A 21949-nucleotide genomic window follows, 5' to 3' on the forward strand; every position below is an offset into this window, starting at 1 on the left:
ACAGCTCACACACACCACACACAGCACACACACACACACAGCACACACCCACACACACAGCACACACAGCACACACCACACACACACAGCACACACACACACCCCCACACACACCCCACAGCAACCCCCCCACACACACCACACACACACACACACCCCACACCCCCCCCACAACCACACACACACCCCACACCACACACACACAGTACACACACACAGCACATACCCACACACACCACACACACAGCACACATACATCACACACACACACACACACACGCCCCCCACACACGCCCCCCCACACCACACACACACACCACACACACACAGCACACACCACACACACACGCCCCACACACACACAGCACACATATATCACACACACACACACACTCCCGTGCCTGGACTCTCTCTCGTAGCCCCCCCCCAGCTTGTGTTGGGCCCCTCCCGGGAGCTGGCGCCCACGGTGACCCAGCCACGTGGGGGGGTGACCGTCGCCGAGCCCAGGGCACGCCCCAGCGCCGCCAGCCCTACCTGGCCACAGGCCCCGGCCTGGCGTGGCCCCGGCCCGTGCTGGCCAGCGCCGCCCTGAGCAGCGGGGGCAGCTCCACGGGCAGCAGCTGGTTGGCGAGGACCTCCGCCTTCTCGTTCTCCACGATCTCCTGCCGCAGCTTCCAGAAGCGCTGCAGCTCCTGGTGGCTGGGCCAGTGCTCCGAGGCGTCGGCCGGCCTGCTGGGCTCGCTCAGGCCCAGCCCCTCGATGGGCGGGAAGGCGTCCGCCCGCGGCCCCCGCGCCGCCATCGCCATCGCCATCGCCGCCGCTCCCGGGAACACACAGTCTTCCGACAAGTCCAGCGCGGGCTGCAGAGGCGTCTTCCTAGGCGGCGCGCTCTCTGGAACGAACGAAACGCGTTCCTGGGAGGGCCTGGTGCGCGCCCCGCCCCGCCCCGCCCCGTGGCTCCTCACCCAGCGGTTGTGGTCAAGCCACATGTCGGCGCGTGTCCCACTCGAGACACGGCCGGCCTTCTGTTCAAGCGTGAGCGACCCTGACCAGCAGAAGCTGCCTCTGTGAACCGCACAGCCGGGCTTTCCGCTCATCTCCACGGGGCTGCCCACGGCGCTCCCCGAGCAGGCGCCTCCTCCTCCTCAGAAACCAGCGGTGGGGCCGGCGCTGCGGGCAGCGGGGTAAGCCCGGGCCTGCGGCTCCAGTCCCGGCTGCTCCACTCCCAATCCAGCTCCCTGCTGTGGCCTGGGAAAGCAGCAGAGGACGGCCAAGTGCTTGGGCCCTGCACCCGCGTGGGAGGCCCGGAGGAAGCTCCTGGCTCCTGATTGGCCTAGCTCTGGCTGTTGCGGCCATCTAGGGAGTGAACCAGTGGAAGGAAGCCCTCTCTCTCTGTTTCTACCTCTCTCTGTGACTGTCTTTCAAATAAGTAAAATAAATCTTAAAAAAAAAATAAGAAGGAAATGGGAATGGCCTGACAGGTCAAGAAAGAGCACTGATAATCCTCTGCCATTTGCACGTGGAAGCATCGAGCTCCAGGTTAAGCTGCTCTCTCAAGGCCAGAGCGCAGTTCAAGTCCTGGCTGCACCGCTCCTGAGCCAGCTCCCTGCTAATGCACCTGGGGACGCAGAGGACGGCCCGAGTGCTCGAGCCTCTGCCCTCACTTGGGAGACCCAGGCGAGGTTCCTGGCTCCTGGCTTGGGCCCAGATGAGCCCCGGCCATTTAGGCCATTTGGGGGTGAACCAGCATTCTCCTTTCACTCTGCTTTTTCAATAAACTAATATAAAACATAATACATTCTAAAAAATATTTTTCAATCAGTGGTTTGGCAAATTTCTTTGTCTCAAGTAGAAGCTGTACTCTAAACACAGCGTCAGGACACCAAACTCCAGGTTGGAACCGTCACCAGTGGAGCTGCCCAGAGCCTGGGGCTGTCACCAGTGGATCCACCCAGAGCCCGGGGCTGTCACCAGTGGACCCGCCCAGAGCCCGGGGCTGTCACCAGTGGACCCACCCAGAGCCCGGGGCTGTCACCAGTGGGCCCGCCCAGAGCCCGGGGCTGTCACCAGTGGGCCCGCCCAGAGCCCGGGGCTGTCACCAGTGGGCCCGCCCAGAGCCCGGGGCTGTCACCAGTGGGCCCGCCCAGAGCCCGGGGCTGTCACCAGTGGGCCCGCCCAGAGCCCGGGGCTGTCACCAGTGGACCCGCCCAGAGTCTAGGGCTGTCACCAGTGGACCCGCCCAGAGTCTAGGGCTGTCACCAGTGGACCCGCCCAGAGCCCAGGGCCATTACCAGTGGACCTGCCCAGAGCCCGGGGCTGTCACCAGTGGACCCGCCCAGAGTCCAGGGCTGTCACCAGTGGACCCGCCCAGAGTCCAGGGCCATCACCAGTGGACTTGTCCAGAGCCCAAGGCTGTCACCAGTGGGCCCGCCCAGAGCCCGGGGCTGTCACCAGTGGACCCGCCCAGAGTCCGGGGCCGTCACCAGTGGACTTGTCCAGAGTCTGGGGCTGTCACCAATGGACCCGCCCAGAGCCCAGGGCCATTACCAGTGGACCTGCCCAGAGCCCGGGGCTGTCACCAGTGGACCCGCCCAGAGTCCAGGGCTGTCCCTAGTGGACCCGCCCAGAGTCCAGGGCTGTCACTAGTGGACCCGCCTAGAGTCCAGGGCCATTACCAGTGGGCCCGCCCAGAGCCCGGGGCTGTCACCAGTGGACTTGTCCAGAGCCCAAGGCTGTCACCAGTGGGCCCGCCCAGAGCCCGGGGCTGTCACCAGTGGACCCGCCCAGAGTCCAGGGCCGTCACCAGTGGACCTGCCCAGACCCGGCGTCTGCTCTCCCCTGGTAAACCCAAGCATCACCACAGGCCCCTGATGCAGGCACAGGTGCGTGGGACAGCAGGTCAGGTGACAGAAACGTGTGTGTCCGACCAGACTGCTGGTGGACAACTGACTCGGGCCAGAGAGAGAACAAATAGGGAAGATGTCGCTGAGCGGGAAGAGTACCACTCCTAAGTAGGCAGAGGGCAGGACGCCAGGGTGCGCACAGCTGCCCGGGTCACTTCCCGCGGCCTGGAAGCAGGGACAGCTGAAGTCAGGCACACGCATTCCGGGTGACTCTCAGCGCTTCCAACGTCCTGCTCTGAAATGGCCGCAGCCTCACAGCACGGTCACCCCGCCCGAACCCCAGAGGCCGCTGCTGGGCTGTCCCCCGCTCTGTGTCTCTGAACACCGGAGAGGAAGCCAGACACCGCCCTCCACCCTCAGATCAGCGGTGCTCCCCAGCCAGGAGCCACATGGAGACCCTGGCCCCACCGCGGCCCCTCCTCCTGCGCCCTCCCTGCGGGGCCAGTGCAGGATGGGGCAGCTCGGGCAGCCTCAGCCCCCACCCTGGGGCGCTCAGGCACGGCCCAGCAGCTGCTGTCCCGGCCCTGGCTCCGTGCACCTGCCTGCTCTGCGGGACCCTCCCTGCCTCCACGCTGCCACCAAGGGCTGCTCCGCTTTTCTGTCCTTTCCCGTCTGGGCGGCCTCCCCGTGCTCCGGGCTCCTGCGTCCCAGGCCTGAAGGGTCCACCCCGCCCGGGCGGCAGCCGCCCTCACGGCTCTGAGCAAACTGGGTGGCCTTGGAAGTGCAAGCCCTGACTGCGCGACCTGGCCGGGTCTCAGGGACTGGGGTGACAAGAAAGGGCTGGCAGGAGGACGCGCCAGCTGCCCTCCCCCAGCCAGCCCCGTGGCCTCCCCCGGGTCCCGGTCACCTGCCTCCCTGTGAGAGCCGCTCCTGAGGACTCCCCACTCTGAGGACGCGGCCGTTTCAGAGCCGAGCGTCCGGTGCCGTGTGGTCAGGGCTAAGCTCCTCACTTCTGAGCCCCTCACGTCTTTAAACGTGCTGTCTACTTTAAAATCCTGCAACTTTTATATTTGAGGGGGAGGGAAGCAGGGAGAGAGATCTCCCACGCTTTGGTTCACTCCCCGAACACCCGCAGCAGCCATGCTGGACCAGGCCAAAGCAGGGGCCTGGGACTCCACCAGGCCTCCCACCCGGCGGCAGGGGCCCGGGCACTTGGGCCATCACCGCTGCCTCCCAGGTGCACGTGAGCAGGAAGCTGGAGAGCTGAACGGAGCTGGGACTTGAACCCAAGCCCCTGGGCGCTAGGGAGGCAGGTGTCCCAGTGGCATCCTAACGGCCGCGGCCACTGCCCACACCCCTCATGACTTCCACGGGGGCTTCCGGATGTCACCCACTTTCCCCACAAGCCCCCTCTCTTCTGCTTTCCCTCGAGCTCTGGTCTCTCTGCAGCCTATCAGCCTAACGCACTGCCCCTCAGTGCAGCAAACAACAGCCAGTCACTGAGACGGGGCAGGTGTGGGCTGTGGGGCAGGTGTGGGCTCTGTGGGGCAGGTGTGGGCTATATGGGGCAGGTGTGGTCTGTGTGGGCAGGTGTGGGCTGTGTGGGGCAGGTGTGGGCTGTGTGGGGCAGATGTGGGCTGTGTGGGGCAGGTGTGGGCTATATGGGGCAGGTGTGGTCTGTGTGGGCAGGTGTGGGCTGTGTGGGGCAGGTGTGGGCTGTGTGGGGCAGGTGTGGGCTGTGGGGCAGGTGTGGGCTGTGTGGCAGGTGTGGGCTGTGTGGGGCAGGTGTGGGCTGTGTGGGGCAGGTGTGGGCTATATGGGGCAGGTGTGGGCTGTGTGGGGCAGGTGTGGGCTGTGGGGCAGGTGTGGGCTGTGGGGCAGGTGTGGGCTGTGTGGGGCAGGTGTGGACTGTGTGGGGCAGGTGTGGGCTGTGGGGCAGGTGTGGGCTGCGGGGCAGGTGTGGGCTGTGTGGGGCAGGTATGGGCTGTGGGGCAGGTGTGGGCTCTGTGGGGCAGGTGTGGGCTATATGGGGCAGGTGTGGGCTGTGGGGCAGGTGTGGGCTATATGGGGCAGGTGTGGACTGTGTGGGGCAGGTGTGGGCTGTGGGGCAGGTGTGGGCTATATGGGGCAGGTGTGGGCTGTGTGGGGCAGGTGTGGATTGTGTGGGGCAGGTGTGGGCTGTGTGGGGCAGGTGTGGGCTGTGGGGCAGGTGTGGGCTGTGTGGGGCAGGTGTGGGCTGTGTGGGGCAGGTGTGGGCTATGTGGGGCAGGTGTGGGCTGTGTGGCAGGTGTGGGCTGTGGGGCAGGTGTGGGCTGTGTGGGACAGGTGTGGGCTATATGGGGCAGGTGTGGGCTCTGTGGGGCAGGTGTGGGCTGTGGGGCAGGTGTGGGCTCTGTGGGGCAGGTGTGGGCTGTGGGACAGGTGTGGGCTGTGGGGCAGGTGTGGGCTGTGTGGGACAGGTGTGGGCTATATGGGGCAGGTGTGGGCTATATGGGGCAGGTGTGGGCTATATGGGGCAGGTGTGGGCTGTGTGGGGCAGGTGTGGGCTGTGTGGGGCAGGTATGGGCTGTGGGGCAGGTGTGGGCTGTGTGGGGCAGGTGTGGACTGTGTGGGGCAGGTGTGGGCATTGGGGCAGGTGTGGGCTATATGGGACAGGTGTGGGCTGTGGGGCAGGTGTGGGCTGTGTGGGGCAGGTGTGGGCTGTGGGGCAGGTGTGGGCTATATGGGGCAGGTGTGGGCTGTGTGGGGCAGGTGTGGGCTGTGTGGGGCAGGTGTGGGCTGTGGGGCAGGTGTGGGCTATATGGGGCAGGTGTGGGCTGTGTGGGGCAGGTGTGGGCTGTGGGGCAGGTGTGGGCTATGTGGGGCAGGTGTGGGCATTGGGGCAGGTGTGGGCTATATGGGGCAGGTGTGGGATGTGTGGGAGGTGTGGGCTGTGTGGGGCAGGTGTGGGCTGTGGGGCAGGTGTAGTTTGTGGGCAGGTGTGGGCTGTGTGGGGCAGGTGTGGGCTATATGGGGCAGGTGTGGGCTGTGTGGGGCAGGTGTGGGCTGTGTGGGGCAGGTGTGGGCATTGGGGCAGATGTGGGCTATATGGGGCAGGTGTGGGCTGTGTGGGGCAGGTGTGGGCTGTGGGGCAGGTGTGGGCTATGTGGGGCAGGTGTGGGCTGTGGGGCAGGTGTGGGCATTGGGGCAGGTGTGGGCTATATGGGGCAGGTGTGGGCTGTGTGGGAGGTGTGGGCTGTGTGGGGCAGGTGTGGGCTGTGGGGCAGGTGTAGTTTGTGGGCAGGTGTGGGCTGTGTGGGGCAGGTGTGGGCTTGGGGCAGGTGTGGGCATTGGGGCAGGTGTGGACTCTGTGGGGCAGGTGTGGGCTATATGGGGCAGGTGTGGGTTGTGGGGCAGGTGTGGGCTGTGGGGCAGGTGTGGGCTGTGTGGGGTAGGTGTGGGCTGTGGGGCAGGTGTGGGCATTGGGGCAGGTGTGGGCTCTGTGGGGCAGGTGTGGGCTGTGGGGCAGGTGTGGGCTCTGTGGGGCAGGTGTGGGCTGTGGGGCAGGTGTGGGCTCTGTGGGGCAGGTGTGGGCTCTGTGGGGCAGGTGTGGGCTATATGGGGCAGGTGTGGGCTGTGTGGGGCAGGTGTAGGTTGTTGGCAGGTGTGGGCTGTGTGGGAGGTGTGGGCTGTGTGGGGCAGGTGTGGGCTGTGTGGGGCAGGTGTGGGCTGTGTGGGACAGGTGTGGGCTATGTGGGGCAGGTGTGGGCTGTGTGGGGCAGGTGTGGGCTGTGTGGGGCAGGTGTGGGCTATATGGGGCAGGTGTGGCCTGTGTGGGACAGGTGTGGGCTCTGTGGGGCAGGTGTGGGCTGTGTGGGGCAGGTGTGGGCTGTGTGGGGCAGGTGTGGGCTGTGTGGGGCAGGTGTGGGCTGTGTGGGAGGTGTGGGCTGTGGGGCAGGTGTGGGCTCTGTGGGGCAGGTGTGGGCTGTGGGGCAGGTGTGGTCTGTGTGGGGCTGGCTGTCTGGGAGGTGGGGTGCAGGGGTTAAGCTGGGACGTGCGATGCCCACATCCTACACCCGAGCGCTGGCCTGCTCTTGGCCACTTGGCTTCCTGCCCAGCTCCTGCTACTGCACCTGGGAAGCAGCAGTGGTGGCTCCAGTGCCTGTTCCTCTGCCTCCCGCGTGGGCGACCCGGTCGGAGCTCCTGCCTCCTGACTCCCGCCTGGCCCCGTCTGGATGTTGGGACCACCTGGGGAGTGAACCAGCAGAAGGAAGGAAGCTCTTTGTACAGTGCCACACGTTACCGACACACAGGCAACTGTGTGCTGATCTTCTCCCGTGTACCAGTGTTGCAGGCGCTCCGGGCGCCTCCTTCATCCTCGCTTCACTCCGCCCGGAGCGCAGATGACGCCTGCTCACCACCAGGACACCAGAGCACGTGCACGGACCGGACACCCCCCCAAAGGGCGCTGACACACACGTCATAAGGACATGGACAGCCTCGACTGTAGAATTCCTCTTACTAGCGACACAGGACGGGCAGGGAATGTTCCCACCCGCTGGTTCCATCGCAACTGCCTAGGAGCCAGGACCTCATCCCGGTTTCCCATGTGGGTGGCGAGGACCCTGCCACAGAGCTGTCCCTGCCACCTCCCTGGGCGCCCGCTGGCGGGAAGCTGGGACCAGGAGCAGAGCCAGGACTTGAACTCAGCATTCGGGTGTGGGGCGCAGGCGTCCCCACTGCCACACGCTGGCCTGGAGCCATCATCACGCCACTTTCTTGTGCCAACTTAGAAATACTTCACTGCTTCTTCTTTTTTTCTTTCTTTGTTTTTTTGACAGGCAGAGTTAGACAGTGAGAGAGAGAGAGACAGAGAAAGGTCTTCCTTCCGTTGGTTCACCCCCCAAATGGCCGCTATGGTCGGCGCCCTGTGCCCATCTGAAGCCAGGAGCCAGGTGCTTCCTCCTGGTCTCCCATGGGGTGCAGGGCCCAAGCACTTGGGCATCCTCCACTGCACTCCTGGGCCACAGCAGAGAGCTGGCCTGGAAGAGAAGTAACCGGGACAGAATCTGGCACCCCGACCGGGACTAGAACCCGGGTGCCAGTACTGCAGGCGGAGGATTAGCCTAGAGGTGCCGGCCCACTGCTTCTTTCAAACGGACCTCAAGGGCCCCCTGGGGCAGCAGCCTGCTGGTGGCCTGGAGGCGGTGACTTTTGATTGCTTTATCCCAGTGAATTTTTGTTTCTTTTTTCAAAATCCTCCCTGGACTGGCTCTGTGACAACACTGAGGATGTAAACCCACGAGCATGGAGCCAGGAACAGGCCCAGCTGTGGCGGGGGCAGCGGGAGGCCTGCGTGTACCACGGTCAGCTCTGTGTTCCTCATGACATTAGTCAGAGCAGAGCGCCTGGGGGCAGTGTGCTGGTGCAGTCGGCGAAGCCGCTGCCTGTGATGGCGTCACCCGTGTGGGCGCGGTTCACAGCCGGGCTGCTCCACTTCCCATCCAGCTCCCCGTGGTGGCCTGGGAAAGCGCTGAAAGATGGCCCAGGAGCTTGGGCCCCTGCACCCACGTGGGGGACCTGGAGGAAGCTCCTGGCCCCTGGCTTTGGTCTGGATTTGTGGCCGTTTGCGGAGTGAGCCAGTGGGTGGAAGACCCCTTTTACTAGCTCTCTTTATGTCTCTCCCTCTCTCTGCAGATTTCTCTGACTTTGAAATAAATAAATAAAAAAGAAAGAGCAGACAGGCGGTGCCATTTCACGCCCGGCCTTCAGAATCACAAGCACAAACCTTGCGACGCCGACGCCGACGCCGACGCCGACCCCCTGGGTAAGGAGTGCTCCGCGGCGCAGATCCGCAGGAACGTCAGGATGGCCGCCAGCCCGCGCTGCACGATCAGCTGCGGAGGGAACTCGAGCGGACAGTGCCTCAGGTTCAGTGCTCTCAGCGTCGTCACGCGGCCTGCAGGGGACATCAGCACCCACGTCCACGTCCCGTCCCACGGGGTGGACACGGGGACAGAGTCAGCACCCACGTCCACATCCTGCTCCACGGGACAGACACGGGGACAGTGCCTCAGGTTCAGTGCTCTCAGCATCATCACGCGGCCTGCAGGGGACATCAGCACCCACGTCCACGTCCCGTCCCACGGGGTGGACACGGGGACAGAGTCAGCACCCCATGACCACGTCCTGTCCCACAGGATGGACATGAGGAAGAAAACAGACGATCCCGCTCAGTGCCTGAGGCAGGTGACACGATGAACATCTGGATTTGCTTTAAAAAAATCTGCAGGGGAGACAGTTCTGCAGATTACAATCAATCAATCAATCAATCAATCAAAAATACAGCAAACAGAGGCAGCAGAAACCAGCACCTCCAGGCAGAGTTGGGAATACGTCACCACAGCACAGGACAGGAAACCACAGCAGGCAAAGAAGGGGCAAACGCAGTCCATCCTTGGCAAACAAGCCGCCCACAGGACCATCTCTGCAGGCCCAGATGTGGAGCTAGCAACGCCTCCCACGTGACCGCTGCCGTGTGACCACTGCAGTGTGACCACTGTCGTGTGGCCGCTGTCGTGCGGCTGCTGTCGTGTGCCCATGGAAGTGAGGAGCACGTGTGAGTGCAGAGGCGAGCACCCGGAATGCCAACAGCGGTGGGAATTACACAGAAGCCCAGTGCTCAGAGAGATAAACCAGACGGGCGCGACAGCGGCGAGCTGGAAGAGACGGACAGGGGCTTGAAGACGCGGCAGTGAAGATCACTCAGCCTGAGCGTCACAGAGCAGGGACGGAACAGCAGCAGAGCCCAGGGACGCGCGGGACGACACGTGTGCCGGCACATGCGTACGGAGCGGGAGAAACGCCCGAGGAGACCAGGGCAAAACACCCAAGAGAGAGGGTAAGCGTTCGTCTATGCATCTAAGATGTAACAAGCCCCAAGGGAACCTCCCTGAGACACAGCACCGGCAACCAAGGGATGACAAGAAGAGTCCCGCAGACAGCAAGGTGCCGGGTGCACGACAGCCAGACGAGCGGCTGACGCCTGGGAATGCAGCCAGAGGACAGCAGAGGGCAGCGCGCCGGCACCCAGTGCCCCGCGTGCAGCCCCACCATCCTCCAAGAGCGCGGATGGGCGGAGGCGCCCCACGCTGGCGCACGAGGACACGGCATCGGGCCCAGCAACTTCCATGAGGCTGAAGGGCTGGGCCGGACAGCAGGCGGGCTGGACACGCAAAGACAGAGCTGGGGAACCCAGAGCAGGGCAGCAGGACACAACACGCAGAGCAGAGCGCAGCGCGCAGGCGCGAACAGTCAACCGCACGACACCCGGAGCCCCAGTCCCAGCAGGGCGACAGCACAGCGTCACAGAAACAGCGTCAAGGGCCGGCAAAGTTCCAGATCCAACCCGAGGCGCCAGAGAGCAGACACGGAGTCCACCAGGACCTCGGCCTCGCGGCCCAGCCGGAGAGGGTGTCAGCAGAACACCTGGAAAGCAGAGAAAGGACGAATCGTCAGCAAAGGACACGTGCCGGCCGCCGGTTTCCACGGAAGGGACGCAGCCGGAGGGCCCGAGGAAGCTATTTATCAAGTGGGGAAAATTCCTGGAAGCTAGACTCCCATACTCCGCCAGAAACATCCTTCTCAACAGAAGGCCAATAAAGGCCTTAGAAGTCATGGGGAACGTGGGCAGAGGGCCCAAGCTGCCGCCCCCACCATAGCCCCCATCAGAGCCGCCGCCACCCACCATAGCCCCCCACCATAGCCCCCATCAGAGCTGCCGCCCCCCACCATAGCCCCCCATCAGAGCTGCCGCCCCCACCATAGCCCCCATCAGAGCTGCCGCCCCCACCATAGCCCCCATCAGAGCTGCCGCCCCCACCATAGCCCCCATCAGAGCTGCCGCCCCCACCATAGCCCCCATCAGAGCTGCCGGCCCCACCATAGCCCCCCATCAGAGCTGCCGCCCCCACCATAGCCCCCCATCAGAGCTGCCGCCCCCCACCATAGCCCCCATCAGAGCTGCCGCCCCTACCATAGCCCCCATCAGAGCTGCCGCCCCCACCATAGCCCCCATCAGAGCTGCCGCCCCCACCATAGCCCCCATCAGAGCTGCCGCCCCCACCATAGCCCCCATCAGAGCTGCCGCCCCCACCATAGCCCCCATCAGAGCTGCCGCCCCCACCACAGCCCCCCATCAGAGCTGCCGCCCCCACCATAGCCCCCATCAGAGCTGCCGCCCCCACCATAGCCCCCATCAGAGCTGCCGCCCCCCACCATAGCCCCCATCAGAGCTGCCGTCCCCCACCATAGCCCCCCATCAGAGCTGCCGCCCCCACCATAGCCCCCCATCAGAGCTGCCGCCCCCACCATAGCCCCCCATCAGAGCTGCCGCCCCCACCATAGCCCCCCATCAGAGCTGCCGCCCCCCCACCATAGCCCCCCATCAGAGCTGCCGCCCCCACCACAGCCCCCCATCAGAGCTGCCGCCCCCACCACAGCCCCCCATCAGAGCTGCCGCCCCCACCACAGCCCCCCATCAGAGCTGCCGCCCCCACCATAGCCCCCATCAGAGCTGCCGCCCCCACCATAGCCCCCATCAGAGCTGCCGCCCCCCACCATAGCCCCCATCAGAGCTGCCGCCCCCACCATAGCCCCCATCAGAGCTGCCGCCCCCCCACCACAGCCCCCATCAGAGCTGCCGCCCCCACCATAGCCCCCCATCAGAGCTGCCGCCCCCCCACCATAGCCCCCCAACAGAGCTGCCGGCCATTCGAGGAGGGAACCAGCAGACAGGAAGCTCGCTGTCTCTCTGTTTCTCTCTGAAACTCTGACGTCCAAGTGAGTAAATGAACATTTTTTTTTAAAAAAGCATCCACTGGATTTATGAAAATAGTAGCAACAATGCAAGAAGGAGTACTCACGTCACAGAAAACGTAACACATCCAGGATGCACCATCAGGTTCATCACTAAAACAATCACTGAACTTCTGCTCCCAGCAGCTGCAGCAGCTCCACGCCAGGAGGGCGGCGGGGGCCCGGCGGAGGCGGGGGGGCGACAGCTGCAGGGGACGCTGGGTCGAGGAGGTCAGGGCGGCGGTGGCACAGAAGGAAGCCGGCGGGGCCTCATGCACCCGAAGGCTACAGCACAGGCCAGGGCGCGGGGGGAGAGCCAGGGGGCCAGAGTGTAGGAGGCACAGAAATCCCACGTGCAAACCTTTGGCTGAGGCCTGAACCCCACAGCCTCAGGCCAGGCTCCAGAGGCCCCGCCACGGCTGCAGGAGCTGTGGGGACCCCGATGTCTCTCGTGCCCACGGCAACAGGACAGCTTGAGCGCTGCCCTGTGAGCCTAGCTGCTTTTCTTTTTGATGACTATCACAGAACCCAGCACCTCCACGACGTCTCTGTGGACACAAACCACGATCACCACACAGAAGAAACCCACGGGTGCACCCACAGTGAGAGGAAGGGAAAGCCACGCGACCCCGGGACAGCACGGCGGACAGAGCTGCCCCCGCTGGAAGCCCACACTCGGGAGAACGTGCCTCCACCCAACAGGGCACGAACAGAAACCACTTAAGATGTGCAGGAAAAGTTTAGGACTAAAAATCAGCATCTGATAAAAAAAATAACTAGGTTGGGAGCCAGCTCCATGGCACAGTAGATTAGTCCTCCACCTGCGGCACCGACATCCCATATGGGCGCCGGTTCTAGTCCGGGCTGCTCCACTTCCAGTCCAGCTCTCTGCCGTGGCCTGGGAAAGCAGTGGAGGATGGCCCAAGTCGTTGGGCCCTGCACCCATGGGAGACCTGGAAGAGGCTCCTGGCTCCTGGCTTCGTATCGGCACAGCTCCAGCCATTGCAGCCATGTGGGGAGTGAACCAGAGGATGGAAGACCTCTCTCTCTGTCTCTCCCTCTCACTGTCTGTAACTCTACCTCGCAAATAAATAAATAAAATCTTAAAAAAAAAAATACTAAGTAGGCTTTGTAGGCCATTGGAGATGCAGGGAGAAAGAGGCTCGGTGACGTGGAGACGGCCGCCTGTCTAAGAACAGAAAGGTGGTTCCTGAAGACGTGCAGGCCTCGTGAGTGCGGGACGGGAGCAAAGGCCTGGCGTGCAGCAGAGGGGAGGAGACAGGACTGGAGGAACGAGGACGGGAGCGCGTCTCGAGCGGGGGCGAGGCAGGGACCGTACCGCTGAGTAAACTCAGCCAATTCTAAGCGACCAAGCATGGAGGAAGCACAGCTGGGCGTCTCCACCCAACAGACAAATCCTGGAGGGCGCCCACGGCGAGCAACACCCCCACACGGCAGGACAGAGCCAGCAGGCACGCGGCGACGGCCCCGGGGCACAGCGTCGGCTGAGAAAACCAGCCCACCCACGGCTCCCTCCCAAAGGGACGGCTCGGCTGAGAACCCAAACCCTGTGGCCTGGAGCACTGCAGAAGACAGCAGCAGGGAGCCAGCTGGCTGTAGGAACCCTGAGGGAAGTTCTTCAGCCAGACGGAAGGCAGAGGTCCCGGCGGGGCGAACACTGCTCTCGACGCCCTTAGAACGCCCGTGACCGAAGGCAAGAAGTGTAACGGTGCCTTACACGGGCTTACACGGGAGGCAGACAGAACGCACGGGACAAGCACGTGTGAAGGAGCGTGGCTCAGCGTGACCCCGGGGCCACAGGTGGGCAGTGGAACCCCCACGGCAGCCACTGAGCTGCTAGGGGAGCAGGAGCTACACCTGCAGCTACACCCGGAGCCACACCCAGAGATACACCTACACCCGGAGCCACAGCTGGAGCCACACCTGGAGCTACACCCGCAGCTACACATGCAGCTGAAATGGGAGCGTCAATACGCATTCAACACACACTGAACTGGAACAGGGAAACTGAAACAGGCCACCTCAGTCGCTCCCACAGATGCCGCCAAACATGGGGGCCCGAGCGCCCCAAGAGAAGGCAGAGACTGCCACGCTGGATGTAGCGATGGACCGTGACTACAGACGGCTCGGGGACACAGAGGTCACAGGGCAGACGGGAAAATGTCTTCTAAGCACATAATGAGCACAGGATGGTGGGCACAGCCACGCTGTCCACAGTGAATGACCCCTGAGCACGTGGCCAAGCCACTAAAACCACCAACCGCCACTAACACCACACAGAGGCGCCGCCACGTCACCAGAAATGCAAGGGCGGGGCTGTGGGCGGAAGGTAACAGGTGCAGCCGCCCCGAGGAGCTGCAGGGACCGCAGCAAGTTCACTCCTGGGTACCGACACTCAGGACACGTGACAGCGACAGTCGGACAGAAAGACAAAACCCGCAACACGAAGACAGAGGTGGCCCAGCTGTGGAGGGACACTCAGGCACAGGGAACAGCACGCGCAGACTAAGGCCGCAAACAGGACTTGGCCTCAGCCGTAAAGACACAGACGAGACGGCGCCAGGCAAACGCGTACCAGAGGAGCGGAGCTCACAGCGGCAGGAGGAAACCAAGCAAGCAACGTTCTGTTCAGCCAGCGACTTGGGGCCAGATCCGTGGGAACTCTGTCCCACCAACAGCGCAGTGCCGAGCAGGTGAAGCAAGATCTACAGGTGTAAAAGGAGGGGGACAAATCCACAGTCTCGCTGGAAGACTTCAACACAGCTCTTGGGTCACTGATGGCAGAGAGAGGACAGTATCAGGACTCGAGGTAATCTGAGCGAAACGCTGAGTGAACTCTGCCCGAAATCCAGACCATCACTCCAGCCACGACGTGCGCTGGGTGCCGAGCGCCTGCTCCCTCCCCCGCCCCCACCAACACCACGCTGTGCGGCACCTGTTCCGCCTGACAGCCGTGACACCTGTGCTACCCCCTGCCCCCCCAGCACGGCTCGTGGCCCCCTCCCAGGTCTGCTGGCTTCCAGAGGCAGCATTTAAACCCCACCATTTCCAAGGATTTCATGGTTCCCACACTCACCCAGCTCCACTGGTAACATCTTGATAGGATTTCTCTCTAAGAGCAAAGTTTTCAAGTGCCTTAAAACAAAACAAAATAATTGCTTAGGCAGCAGGAAAGCAACGGGCCCCCCAGTACACAACGCTCGCTTTTCTGCTCTTTCTGGGCGACATCTGCAGCAGGGCACGCTGCGGCCGACGGGGCTCCAAGCGTGAGGATCCGGGCCGGGCTCTGGCTCTGGGACCGGCAGGCTGCACTCCCAGCTCCGCAGGGCACCGGGCTGCACCTCCGGCCTCTCCCCACCTCGCGCCAGTGGCCCTGCCCCATCCCCCCGTGGTGACAGCCACAAATGTCCTCAGACACCTCCAACAGCCCCCCGGGGACAAACCACCGTCCTGGGTTCCAGCTTCCTGAGAAGCCGGGATCGAGGGCCTGCAGCTTCCTGTGCAGGACGCTGCCCTCTCAGACAGGACCCAGCGCCCGGGGCTTGGCGAGGTTTCAGTCAGGAGAGGGCCGAGGCACATTTCTGGAATGCTCGTGACACCGATCAATCACAGACAAGCAAACCCTCTCGCACCTCTCACTGGACTGTGGTCCTTGGGTCTCACAGGCGATCTCAAGATTATTCCGTGTGTGACCCAGCTGCCCCCTCCCTCCTCTGCCTCCCAGCTGAGCCCCGGCACGCAGGGGGCGCCATCATCCTGGCTCCTCTGCTGCCCCCGGCTGCTCCTGGCGCAGGCTCGGCTCACCCAGCCACTGCCCCACTCGGAAGTCAGGGCTCAGGGGCACTGGGGGACCCCGGGCACAGGTGCCTGCCACCAGGAGACGGCCCCACAGCCGCAGCAGCTCAGGCCCCGGGAGGGGAGAGCCCCGCCTGCCTCCTCGCTTGCTGCCGCGTTGCCGACGCCAGGCCCGGCAGGCAGGAGCGGTCTCAGGCGAGCGCCTGGCAGGGCCGATCCAGGCCTACACCTGCAGCTCTCCTTCTGCATCGCGGCTTCTCAGAGAGGGGCTCGTGACCAGCGCTTTGGAGGTCCTCATCGGGGCCACCAGGGTCCCCACAGCTTCCCAGACACAGACTGAGACTGCCGGTGTCGCACGGGAGCTCGACTGGCAACGACCCCGAAGGAAATGGGGCTTCCTGCCCCGGTGCTGGGGCCGGGCCGGTGGGATGGGCCAGGCGGGGCGGGCTGGCACCAGGAGCTGCTCCTCCTCTGGCACCAGGCTCAGACTCTCTGCATTCCCTGGAGCGTTCACCACCCCCAGGGCTCACCGCGCTGAGCTGAGCCGGCCCTGCCGGCGAGCAGACGCACCGGCTCCTCCGCTGCCCGTCTCTGCCAGCAGCCTGCACACCCCAGACACGGAGACGGGCCCACGCTAACGCTGCCATTGTCTTAATTATGCTTTTTGAGCATTTTAAGGCTTTTTAATAAGCCCATAATTACTTAAAATTTCTAATTAATATGTTTCAGCTCTGCACTAAACTGATCTAATTTTAATGCTGTAATAGGTTATAAATCACAGGCAAATTACATCATAAACAACACGAAGCAGCTGGCTTTGACTGGCAAAATCAAAGCATTCCCAAAGCTGAGCACGGCACGCTTGCTCCAGGAGAAGCACCGGCACCCTCGGGGCCAGGCCGCGGCCGACTCTGCCCTGCCAGTGCGGCCACTCGGCGCCGAGGCCGAAACCTCGTGTGGAGGAGAAGCGCCAAGTTACCCTGAACCCGCACGCCCCTGTGAAGGAGGTGGCCCCGGGGGCACGGAGGCAGCCCTGCCGCGGGTCCTGGTCACCCAGCTGGCGGCCGGGCGGGCACGCAGCCCTCTTCCCCAGGCTCCGTCCAGGACCCGCCCTGCCCCCTCAAAGCCACCAAGGCCCCGCCTGGCCAGCCTCGTCCAGGTGTGATGGCCCCTTGTGTGCACAGCTCCTCCTCATCCCGCCCGCCGGCCCCTCCCCTCACAGTGAAGCCAGGTCAGTCCCACCCTCCCCACTCGCGCCTCCTGGGCTTCCTGTCTCTTTCCAAGTAGAAGTCCGGGATGCAACGGAGTCCCACGGGTGACCCTTGAACCCTGCTTCGCAGCACAGCCCTGCTGTGTCCTCACTCAGCCCCCCGCCACCCCTCGGCCTTGGTGGGAGCTCTGTCTCCCATGGGACACGTGGGATGCGGCCGAGTGCTTCCCCAGAGGCTGCGGGAGAAGCTCAGGAACGCCACACTGCTCCTGGGGGAGGGGGCGGGGAGGGGAGAGACGGGGGGGAGGGGCCTAGGGCAGGTGTTCCAACTACAGGGTGGGGCCCTCGGGCAGGTGTTCCAACCACGGGGTGGGGGGCTCGGGCAGGTGTTCCAACCACGGGGTGGGGGGCTCGGGCAGGTGTTCCAACCACGGGGTGGGGGGCTCGGGCAGGTGTTCCAACCACGGGGGGGTGTCTCGGGCAGGTGTTCCAACCACGGAGGGGGGGTGTCGGGCAGGTGTTCCAACCATGGGGGGGGGGCTTGGGCAGGTGTTCCAACCATGGGGGGGGGGCTTGGGCAGGTGTTCCAACCACGGAGGGGGGGTGTCGGGCAGGTGTTCCAACCATGGGGAGGGCCTCGGGCAGGTGTTCCAACCATGGGGGGGGGGGCTTGGGCAGGTGTTCCAACCACGGAGGGGGGGTGTCAGGCAGGTGTTCCAACCATGGGGGGGGCCTCGGGCAGATGTTCCAACCATGGGGGGTGGCTCGGGCAGGTGTTCCAACCACAGGGCCGGGTTCTGCTCCCCGGCAGGAGAGAGGGGAAAGCCCTGGTGTCATGGCAGAAGCACAAGAGAGCTCGGGCGGCCTGCGCGTGGCTTCCCAGAGCTTTCCAAAACGCGGCGAGCTTCTCGCCATTGGCCAAGAACCACCGTGGGCCGCACAGGGCCCCCAGGAGCACAGGGGCCGGGGGAGGGGCCGCCGAGCCCCCACTACGGTCTCAGCCGTGTGCGTGGGGGAGCCGCCTCCGAGTCTCTTAGCTTTGAAAACGCTGTTAAACGCTTGTGTTCCGAAGTAAACCTTCAGTGAGGAATGGGAGCCGAGTGTCCAAGGCACAGGCCCGCGTTGTAAAGGGGGAACTCTTGGGAACAGACACACTTACTTGTGAGCCCCGATCCCGGAGGGCAGCGCCTTGATCCTGTTGTACCGGAGGTCGAGCCAGGTGAGGTTGGGCAGCAGCTGGAAGAAGTCCTTGGGGATGGCGCAGAGGGCGTTCCTCTGCAGGTGCAGTTGCTTCCGCAGGAAGAGGGAGAAGCACAGGCCGTCACCACGCACGCCGTGCACACCCAAGCCGGAAACTCCCCGGCGGTTTACCCCTCGGGAACCTGGGCGGCACACGGAGGATCGGCAAGCGCCAGCGCTCCCTCGCGCCCTCGGGGCTGGCAGAGCGGGCGGCCTCGGGGCAGAGCCGGGCTCGCAGCAGCCGCCTCTCTCAAGCAGCCTTCACACCAAATGCAACCCCGGGGTTTTCAAAGGTCACCTCCTCCTTCTGGCCCCCCACGCACTGTCCCAGCACCCACTGCCACGCCAGGCTGTCCTTCAGCCCCCGGGATGAGGGCCAGGTGTGCTCCCAGCAGCTGGGCACGAACTCAGGCAGAGGCACCAGGACCGGAGCCATGCCCGCCTACGGCCAGCACCGCACAGCGGCCGCCGTCGGGAGCACCAGCTGGGGGCAGAGGAGACGTAGGGGGTAGTTCAAAAAGTTCATGGAAAGTGGAGGCGAAAGGTGCATTCAGTTGGGTGTGAAAGTTACAACTATCTGGACGCTGACTTCAGCCGTGCAAAACGGAGACACACCAGCGCTGTGGTCAGGACAAGACTGTGTCACCAGGGCCGGCCTGCGCACAGTAAACCCAGTGTGCATCACTGGCAAAGGGGCCAGCGAGGAGAGCTGCAATCCACAGCCCCAGTACTGCCTGGGCGTCTCGGCAGGCGAGCCCACCGCGTTCGGCACTGCCGCTGTGACCTGAACTTCCCACGCGGCTGTGATCGACCTCGTGAAGCCACAGGTTGGCCCCCTCCCTTGGCCCCAGAACCCACGACGTGCGCAGGGACAGAGCCTGCAAGGTGAGCCGGGCTGAGCCCCTGCTTACCTGCAGACTGGGGATCGTAAAGAGCTCCCCCAGGTGGCGCAGGCCACTCTGACTCAAGTCCAGCACGGGCGAGGAGCAGGAGATGACCCCCTCCAGCCCCCTGCACACATCCTGGGAGAGGGGCTCGGGCAGGTCCTGTGCTGGGGCGGCAGGCTCCTTGGGGCCCTCAGCTGCAGCCGAGGGGGCTCTGTGGGAGGGACTTCCCTCCATCTGTCCTCCCCGGGGGGCCGCAGAGCATCCTCCTTGGTCTGGAGTCACCTGGAATACAGCAAGGGCAGAGGTGGCACCGTGGAGCACAGGCCAGGTCCGGCTGTTTAAGAAGCCATCACGAGGGCCGGCGCCGCGGCTCACTAGGCTAATCCTCCGCCTAGCGGCGCCGGCACACCGGGTTCTAGTCCCGGTTGGGGCGCCGGATTCTGTCCCGGTTGCCCCTCTTCCAGGCCAGCCCTCTGCTGTGGCCAGGGAGTGCAGTGGAGGATGGCCCAGGTGCTTGGGCCCTGCACCCCATGGGAGACCAGGAAAAGCACCTGGCTCCTGGCTCCTGCCATCGGATCAGCGCGGTGCGCCGGCCGCAGCGCGCCGGCCGCGGCGGCCATTGGAGGGTGAACCAACGGCAAAGGAAGACCTTTCTCTCTGTCTCTCTCTCTCTCTCTCGCTGTCCACTCTGCCTGTCAAAAAAAAAAAAAAAAAAAAAAGAAGCCATCACGGGGCCGGCGCTGTGGCACAGCGGGTAAAGCCGCCGCCTGCAGTGCCAGCATCCCGTAAGGGCGCTGCTTTGAGCCCCTGCTGTTCCACTTCCCATGCAGCTCCCCGCCGTGGCCTGGGAAAGCCGTGCGAGATGGCCCACGTCCTCGGGACCCTGCACCCACGAGGGAGCTCCTGGCTTCTCGCTGGCCCAACTCTGGCCATTGCGGCCATCTGGGGACTGAACCAGAGGATGGGAGACCTCTCTATCTCTGTGTCTCTCTGTAACCCTGCCTTTCAAATAAAATAAATAATAAATCTCTTTTTAAAAATCCTGACTTCCGAGTAAAAACTGGAATACAAGAAGGTTCCCACTGACACCCTCCACCCTCCCTCTGACCCACGGAGCTCCAGGACGTCACTGTCACCTTGAAGAACACACAGGAGCACAGCAGGAGCGGTGATGCTGGGGGCCAGCGGGGACCCTGCTGTGAGCCGGCGGGGGCCTCCTGGCTCCCCTAAACCTGCTGGGTCTGCAGCGCCACTGGGTCCGGCCAGCACGTTGGGTCCTGGGGAGAAGTCGAGACATCAGGATCCGGTCTCGGCCTGCCCAGCCATCCTGGGGCCACCGAGTCCTTGAGGCACAGGCCACCTGCACCCCAGAGGTTCGCCCAGGTAAGCAACGGGCCAGCGGCGGCCACTGGCAACGCGGGGTGGGTGGTGTACACCTGTGTGGTGCGTGTATGAGCACGTGTGTGTACACGTGTTATAGGCACCCGGGTGTGTTATGTATACACACCCCCAGGTGGTGCACCCATGTGTGGTGCATGGAGCACGTTATACGCACGTGCACTTGTTACGTGTGTGTACCCATGTGCAACCTGTACACGTTATAGGTGCATGCGTGTTATGTGCACCCACTGAAGGGTGTGGTGCATGTATTTGTGTCATAGGTGCCTGTGTTATGTGCCCACACCACGGGGCGTGTACACATGTTATGGGTACATGTGTTATGTGTGCACCCGTGTGGGGCGCATGTACTCGTTATAGGCACACACGTGTTATGTGCCCACACCACGGGGCGTGTACACATGTTATGGGTACATGTGTTATGTGTGCACCCGTGTGGGGCGCATGTACTCGTTATAGGCACACACGTGTTATGTGCCCACACCACGGGGCGTGTACACGTGTTACGGGTGCATGTGTGTTATGTGTGCACCCGTGTGGGGCGCATGTACCTGTACTATATGCACACACGTGTTATGTGCCCACACCATGGGCGTGTACGCGAGTGCCTGCTCCACAGCCCTGCCAGGTCCGCCCAGGACGCAGTCAAGGGGCCAGGGGCTCCCGGCCACTGTGACGCCGAGCGGTCCCCTCGCGCCCGCGTTCCACGGGGACCCCGGCCCCAAGCTCCCCCGGCCAGAGCCAGGGGACCGGCTCCGCGGGCTCAGCGCTGACCCCAGGCCCGGGCCAGGGTTGGGCTTGGCCACTGTCGCTTCCCGCCCCCGCCCCAGGGCCTGCGCTCCGTGGATCCCGGTTCTCCCCAGCCCCCGACCCCAGCCGGGTCTCGCGCCTCACCTGCGGGCGGCGGCTGACCGACACGGCCGGCAGCGGCGGGGGCGCCCACGCGGTTGCCATGGAGACGACGCGCTACGGGATCCCGCAGGCGCCAGGCGACCTCGGGCGCGCAGGGCTGACGCGCGCCTGCGCACGAGGCGCCGGCCGGTCCTGCTCCTGAGCGCGGACCATCGCAAGGCGGACGCTTCCTGTGCGGGCGCCGGGGACAGCAGGGACCCGGGCGAGAGAGGGCGGGATGCAGCCGTGGGGTGGAGGGGAGGCGGGGGGCGGCGCGAAGACCCGGCCGCAGGGTGGCCGGAGCTGCTTCCTGCGCACCGGCCGGGCAGCGCCCCTCGGCCGGACCCGCCGCGGGGACGCCCTCCGGAGCCCCCACACCCCTGCGAAGCTCGGTCCGGTCGGAGGTGACAGCGAGTGACCGAGGGACCAGCTAGGGCAGCCACTGAGGAGTTCAGAATGTTTTTTAAACAAATGTTCCTTCTGAGAGCGTTTGCGTCTGTTAGCTCACGCCCGGAGGCCTGCGGCGCCCGGGGCTGGTGGAGCCGGAACTGCTGGGCCATCTCTGCAGCCTTCCAGGGTGCACACTGCTACGGGGCTGGAGTCGGGTCAGACCTCGCGCTCCGGCGCGGTGTGGACCGCATGACGCCGCCAACGCCTGCACCTGGACCGAGCTCACCTTGGGAGACAGCTCTGGGTGTGGCCACTCGCATCTGCCCGCCCGCTGAAACCTGAAGCGAAGGCATCGCCGGCCCCAGGCAGCCAGGATTCTAGAAGGGTGAGCTTGGCTGTGGGGTCACCTTCCCCCAGAATCACCCTGTGTCTAAAAGCGC

The 21949-nt window shown here is 64.2% G+C and overlaps 1 protein-coding gene across 11 annotated transcripts in view; it reads right to left on the reverse strand.

Annotated features, from left to right (window-relative positions):
- LRRC27 (leucine rich repeat containing 27) overlaps positions 1 to 21820 on the reverse strand; it is a 39323-nt gene extending 17503 nt beyond the window's left edge. Inside the window, exons 1-7 of one of the 11 annotated variants that reach the window (XM_070057060.1) lie at positions 21796 to 21820; positions 19967 to 20107; positions 18855 to 19112; positions 17864 to 17994; positions 14776 to 14834; positions 8611 to 8781; positions 535 to 892 (exon numbers count right to left, since the gene is read on the reverse strand). In XM_070057060.1, coding sequence (XP_069913161.1) covers positions 535 to 892; positions 8611 to 8781; positions 14776 to 14834; positions 17864 to 17994; positions 18855 to 19064 — 929 coding nt within the window. In that variant the 5' untranslated portion in view covers positions 19065 to 19112; positions 19967 to 20107; positions 21796 to 21820. The other 10 variants (XM_070057061.1, XM_070057057.1, XM_070057059.1 and 7 more) reach the window with 10 other exon arrangements.
- Positions 21821 to 21949: the final 129 nt, after the last annotated feature.

Source organism: Oryctolagus cuniculus, chromosome 15 (genome assembly GCF_964237555.1).
Source record: "Oryctolagus cuniculus chromosome 15, mOryCun1.1, whole genome shotgun sequence".
In the NCBI taxonomy this organism is placed as follows: Eukaryota; Metazoa; Chordata; class Mammalia; order Lagomorpha; family Leporidae; genus Oryctolagus; species Oryctolagus cuniculus.